The following is a 6,042-nucleotide window of genomic DNA, read 5'->3' as shown; positions in this document are numbered from 1 at the left end:
CTGGTTCGCAGTGCGATTGTTTTACTTACTTAGTCGTTGTTAATAGTACTGCTGGGCTGCTCTCTTTCTCTCTCTCTCTCTCTCTCTCTCTTCATCATCACCTATCGCTTCCACATATTCGCCTTGCAAAATCTTTCGCGAGTCAACTCGCAGTCGCTATCATCAAAGACTTCAGTTCGTCCACGACGGCAAGATGGCCTTGACGCTCAGCCACTTCCAACGCAGTGTTCCCGCAAGAGTCACGCAAGCCCAAATCAGCGCCATTCGCGATCAAAATTCGAATCGCGCTCAACCGCCCCAGCCTCGCAGCGCCGTGGAGAGGAGTGCCCAAGCCTACAATCTTGCGAACTTCATAGGAGAAGGCATGGTCTTCGTACATCAGAGCATTGATATCGGTTGGTGGGCATCTTTGAAGGACCAGCTGGAGAATTGCGTCGCAGTCTTCTGGTGTGGACCGGCCAGCTGCGTGATGGAGGAGTTGACCCCGAAGGACTGTAGTAGGCGGGCAGTGTGTGAGCATTCGATCTACGATGGAGTATGGTGCTAGCGCTACAGCATCTGATAGGGGCGTCATGTCCATCTGGCAGGTTGCGTTTGGATCAGCTCCGTTGCTGAGGAACCAAGCGATGAGAGACTCGGATACATTCATAGAAATGGCAAATCTGGCGGTTGATGCATCATCAGCCCAAAGCAATACCTATTCATCATCAAGCCCCCAACAAAAGAAAGACGTACGTACGATAAAATGGGAGGAACGCACCACGCCTCTTCCTCATTAATGTCCCACCCATACTCCAAAAACATTGAAAGCAGCCGAGTCGACTCCTTCGTAATAGCGACCTTGACAGCCTCCAGAGACACAGGCACGCCGATCGATAGAAGCATCTGCACCACCTCCTCGTGACCAGACTGAGTAGCTCTGCTTAAACAGATTTGCAGATCCCGGGGGTCGGTGCCCGTGTCTAGCAAGTCTTGAACGCTTGCAGACGCACAATCGGCATCGTCTGCTATGCATGCAGCCTCTGTAACCCTCATACGAGGGTCGGAGGAAATGAGCTCCTGCGTGGGCTCGCTGTAGAAGGGCGGTAAATCTACGGGGGGGCCGAACACTGGCATCTCTCCCAGTAGGGGAGGGTTGTCCGAGAACAGTAAACGCTGCATGTCGGGGTCGTCGATGGCGGTTGATGTCTCCATTGGGACCTGAGTTATATTGTTCGAAGAATCTCTGATTCTTGAGTTCAGTGAGAGATCAATGCTAGGATAGGACTTGAAAGGCTGTGATTAAAGGACAATGCTACTCGGAGTGATTTACTAGAATTTTGGGTCAGCAACAAGCCGAGGAGTCCTATTCTTGAAGCAAAGGCACCTACTTGTAGCGGGTAAGGTCAGGTCGCACAGTTCGGGACGCTCCGATTTACAAAATTTGAACGTGAAAATCCTATACCACAGAAAGACGCATGTGCATCTCTTGACACAAGCGATATCTACCAGATTCTACCTAGTTATATACCAAATATCAAATGGCTTAGTCATCATCATCCTATCATTCCATCAAAAATCGAATTCAGATTTCGGGATACATGTATCATGTACAAATACATCGGTCGTGGTCCAGTGGTTAGGATTTCTCGCTTTCAAGTTACTATACCATGTTATCATTGTCATTACCAGAGTCCAGAGTCCAGAGTCCAGAGAACACAATATTGACATATACTCGAGTGCCGTGAATGCCCGGGTTCGAACCCCGGCGACCGAAATTGCCTCTTCTTTTTCTCATTTTGCAATTTGGCATTTTGCATTTTGCATTGTGTGTCTGTGTGTCTGTGTGTGCGCAAAGGAAAGAAGAGATCAAACCACCAATTGGTACCTGGCACTACTGTAATGGCAAAATGCTTGTTTTGATGAAATGTACTTGGGTTTCACTTTCTTTGTATTTTCTCTTCCTCTCCACACGGGAGACAGGACGTCTATTGTGCCATTCTAGCTTCTAATACCACCTCACCAGGGCCATGCTCTGCATATGCCTCTTTCCCCCATTCCCCTCTATACTGTAGAGACTCTCCCACTTTACACATGTGACAGTGGCAAGACTGTCACACCCGTCTGGACCAGGCCACGGGACCGTATCTACAGTCGCGTCGCAGCATTCTTCGGGAGAAAAGTGCTCTGCTGGTCCGCTGTACGGTGGAAGCCAGCAGCGGTGATGACTACGCATCCTGACTTATGCAGTGTCCAACATGTGCATCTCATGGAGCGGCAGTAGGAATATCAGTATCCAACTCGGGATATTTTCAATAAAAAAAAGTAAAGCTGCTTTGGTACTAATCAGCAAATGCGCGTGCGAGTCAAGGGCATGAGTTATTTACCTCGTAAGCAGCACGTTGTAAATGTTCAGCCGTGCCTGGCCTGTTGCGATGTCACATTCGCTCCCAGAGTAGACATCGAGTCCATCTGGAAGGCAACGAGTTTGTTGGGGTGGTCCCACTGGCTGTACACGTTGCGCTGGGCTCCTGGAACTGGACGGTATGCCTGCTCGGGATAGAGAGCAACCGGGACGGAGTACTCTTGTGGGACAGCAAGGGCCTGGGAGGGCACGGGCTGAGTCTTCAGTCGTCGAGCGGCGGGCTCATCACTGGTGGCAACGGCCTTTCTCTTGCGGCTGGCTGGCTTACGGGCACCATTGTCCGCGGCAGCACGGTCATGCTGTGGTTCTTCCTTGTGGTCATGGACTCGCTTCATGTGATCGAAGAGATTATACCTCCTCGGAAAGCCATGGCCAGGGATGCCGCGTTCACAGCCCGGGTAGAAGCACAGGTGTGGGCGCTCGCCGTGGCCGTGCATGCCATGAGCCTCTCTTTCGTGCCTCAACAGGCATGCCGTAGACGAGAACTCTTGCTTGGAGCAGGACTCTACCTTGCAACGGAAGGGCTTCAGATGGGAGTCGATGAATTTGCTGTTGCGCACATGGTTAGCACAGATCGTTTGCGTAGTAGCACGCGTGCGTAAGAAGATCTAGAGCAGGACGTACTCGTAGTTGCACTTGAGCTTCGTGGGCTTGTGCTGGCAGCTGGGATCGCTGGTGAATGGGCAGTGGTACAATCCATCGGCCTCGGGCCCTTTCGAATACAATGGGTGGTTCCGGTGACGACCTTCATCGGTCTCTCCGCTCACGCTCGCAGTAGAGGTGGCTTTGGATCCCACCGAGTCAGATCTCGACAACGCAGGAGTCATCTCCTGGCGATGGCCAGACGATGGGGCAGGCGCGGATGCAGCATCAGGCGCGGAGCTACGTGGCAGATCAGTATCACGATTCAAGACTTCAGGTGTCACATTTTCGAACCTCATCTGCACCGGAGGTGCGCTTTCCTCCTGATCGTACCGGACAAAGCTGCTGAACTCATCACATCCGGGGTCGGACGTGGAGGACGGGGCCGGAATCAATCCGGGGGAGGACTGCTCCGGGCGCGGAGGAGGTGTCATCAGACCGTGGCCATGGGTTGTTCCAGCTACATTGGAATCCTGGGAGAAGTTCTGGCTACTTACTCTCGCAACGCCCTCTGCAGCAAACACAGGCAATTGTGGCTGCAGCGAGTAATCGTAACCACTGGCATAGTGAGCCGGCAGGGCGGGAACATCCATGCGCGGCAGTAAACGCCGGGGAGAGGCAGCAGATAGGTCCGAAGCAGGCCGTTGGTACTGGATGGGATACTCCGGGAAAGCAAACATCGGCTGATGCGGGCCGTACATGACAGGTTCCGACATGGGCAGAGGGTGGCACACACTACTCTGTGATGGGGGACCGGCCGGCATGGACATGGGGGAGGAAAGCATAGTGGCCGACACTTCCTGGGGCACAGTGGCATCGACCACCGGCGCCGCTGCATTCCACGCGGTGGGTTCACCGATAAAGGACAGATCCAAGCCGGGCGGCAACATGGAAAAATCCGACCCTGGAATGGGGTGTAGGTTGTGCGCCGTCTGGCTCTCATGGCTCAGAACAGGCGACAAACCTGTGTCTACAGATCCTTGGGAAGCGTGCACCCAGGAATCATCCAAAGTGGACAGGTCATGGACGTCCTGGCGACTGCTGGACACAACACTTCCGGTGGTCCATTGTCGGTTCGACGCGAGGAGCGCGCTGTAGTCCGATGCGGATGGCATTGTCCAGGAGTCCTCGGGCAGCGAGGCCTGGGTCCATGATGGGTCGTACATGTCCGGGCAGTCCGAAGGGGCACAATCCGAGGCAGTGTCCGGTGGAGTCAAAGGGTATGCAGAGTCCGGGTAGATAGAGTGGCACCAGTTGTCCACCTCGGCGGGTTGGGCAAAGAGAACTGATCCGGGCTGGTGAAGGGAGTGGCACTCCTCACTACTCGACACATGTGTTAGTGCTTCCCCCTCGACATTGAGCAACATTGCGCAACAATAAGAAAGTACAATAACATAAAAAAAAACCAAGACCCGTTCTCCGGAATGTGTCTCCCTGCCGCGCATAGTACACAGCAACAGTCGTAGGGGAGAGTGCTGAACAACAATGTGCAAGCATGTAGGCAGGCAGATCGATGCGGGCTAGAATCAGGTGATTTTCGAAGCCAACAGTACGAGAGCCTGGGAGGTGCAGTACAGCCAAGGTAGCTGGCCGTTGAGAGGTAGTGTCCAAATTCCTTCCTTGTGGAACGTTCATAGGTCATGATCACACCAGGCGCGGCTGCGCAAAGCAATCCTTGTGGGAAAAGATGATCCGGGCGCAGCTTCCATGAACGGTGTTCACAGAAGCCATTACTCAGGGTAGCAAGGCGACGAGCAACTCCACTGTATATATAAGTTGGAGGCTTCAAGTCAGCCCATTCACGCTACACGTGAGATGCCCACTGCCCAGCGGGTGGACAGGCGTGTTCCAAATGCAGGATAGCATGACCCGGATGGGTAGAAAGGGAGCAGCAGCAGCAGCAGGAGAGTCCGAGGGAAGTCCAAAGCCGGCTGGCTACCAAGTATGTGGTGGTCCAAGAGGGAAAGCAAAAAAGAAAAACAGAAAAGGAAAATACATCAGATCATCTCGAAGGCAGGTCGAGTACATGTGATATGTGCAAGGAAAGAAAGAAGCAACGCGCAACAGGAGCAAGGTGGAGGAGGGAAAAGAAAGTACCTGGCGGCCAATTGCTCGTCGCGGGTGCGAAAGGGCATCCTGGAAGAAGTCCGAGAAGTGTATACAGCACGACAGCTGAGGCTACAGGAAGAGCCAAGCGGGCAACGGGATGTGCTTCTGGGTTGTTGTAGTGGAGGTGTTGTGGAAACACGACCCAGGATCAACACGCCAGCAGGTAGTGAGAGGGGGAGAGAGAGAGAGAGAGAGAGAGAGAGAGAGAGAGAGAGAGAGAGGGAGGAGAGAGTGAGTGAGGTTGTGAGGAGAAAGTAGTGTAGAAGGTGGTGGATGGAGGTGGATGATGGTCGGGCAGCAGCAGTAGTAGCAGCAGCAGCGTTGGGCAGGAACACAGCAGAAGAGCAGGAAGGAGGGCGGCAGGAGGGAGTAAAGTAGTTTTCCCAGCAGGCAAGCGCGGACGGGCGACTCAGAAAAAGGGAAGGGGGGGGGAGAAAGATGGCTGGCGTGACGGGGGTGACGGGGCTGCCGGAAGGTGATGGTCGTACCCTAGTCTGCAGATGGTCGACGGGGATTCCAGCATCGCACCTGCCACCTGCTCTTCTCAGCGACACGCGAACTCCAAACGAGCGAATCAGACTCTGTGTGGCCTTGGCTTGGCGAAATTGCCTTGCACACTCTGCACGGTGCGAACGACGCACTGCACACTCGGCACACACTGCACACTGCACTGCATTATTAACTGTCTACCTACGTGGCAGGCAAGCCGGCGTCTCATCTCATGCCGACTCGTCTCGCTAACCTACTAGCGCCAACAGCACGACTCAACCTCCATCTCTTGGCTTTCTCTCACACACACTCACACACTCTCTCTCTCTGTCTCTCTCGTCCAATGACCGTACTGTGCCGGCTGACATTGGTGACATCATTGAGCCTACCTCTCCTCA

General features: G+C 53.8%; 2 protein-coding genes and 1 non-coding gene across 3 annotated transcripts; 1 reads left to right on the top strand and 2 right to left on the bottom strand.

Annotated features, from left to right (window-relative positions):
• Positions 1-23: 23 nt before the first annotated feature.
• SEPMUDRAFT_56846 (ankyrin) lies at positions 24-1,116 on the bottom strand (the record flags this gene model as incomplete). Its single annotated transcript, XM_016909412.1, has 2 exons — positions 24-662; positions 740-1,116. The coding sequence occupies 2 exons, from the start codon at positions 1,114-1,116 to the stop codon at positions 143-145; spliced, it is 897 nt and encodes a 298-aa protein (XP_016765071.1). The 3' UTR covers positions 24-142.
• A 484-nt stretch (positions 1,117-1,600) lies between these two features.
• SEPMUDRAFT_t7 lies at positions 1,601-1,756 on the top strand. Its single transcript has one exon. It is a non-coding gene; the product is annotated as a tRNA-Glu (tRNA).
• Positions 1,757-1,912: 156 nt separating this feature from the next.
• SEPMUDRAFT_146073 (uncharacterized protein) lies at positions 1,913-5,308 on the bottom strand. The gene is made up of 5 exons (XM_016903440.1): positions 5,144-5,308; positions 3,341-4,366; positions 3,029-3,286; positions 2,367-2,953; positions 1,913-2,313 (listed from the first exon to the last, which is right to left on the bottom strand). The coding sequence occupies exons 1-4, from the start codon at positions 5,179-5,181 to the stop codon at positions 2,392-2,394; spliced, it is 1,884 nt and encodes a 627-aa protein (XP_016765070.1). The 5' UTR covers positions 5,182-5,308; the 3' UTR covers positions 1,913-2,313; positions 2,367-2,391.
• Between the last annotated feature and the right edge of the window lie 734 nt (positions 5,309-6,042).

The sequence above is a fragment of the Sphaerulina musiva genome (assembly GCF_000320565.1).
Source record: "Sphaerulina musiva SO2202 unplaced genomic scaffold SEPMUscaffold_1, whole genome shotgun sequence".
NCBI classification, from domain to species: Eukaryota; Fungi; Ascomycota; class Dothideomycetes; order Mycosphaerellales; family Mycosphaerellaceae; genus Sphaerulina; species Sphaerulina musiva.
Note: the sequence above shows the minus strand (reverse complement) of the source record. Positions and strands in the feature narration are given on the sequence as shown.

What these genes read in the sequence shown, in the direction of transcription:
- SEPMUDRAFT_146073 (XM_016903440.1), bottom strand. Translation starts at nt 5,181, where the DNA reads ATGCCCTTTCGCACCCGCGACGAGCAATTGGCCGCCAG. An exon ending in GCACCTCCGGTGCAGATGAG is followed by an intron (nt 3,287 to 3,340) that starts GTTCGAAAATGT and finishes TCTGCCACGTAG; the next exon opens with CTCCGCGCCTGATGCTGCAT. An exon ending in AAGCTCAAGTGCAACTACGA is followed by an intron (nt 2,954 to 3,028) that starts GTACGTCCTGCT and finishes TGTGCGCAACAG; the next exon opens with CAAATTCATCGACTCCCATC.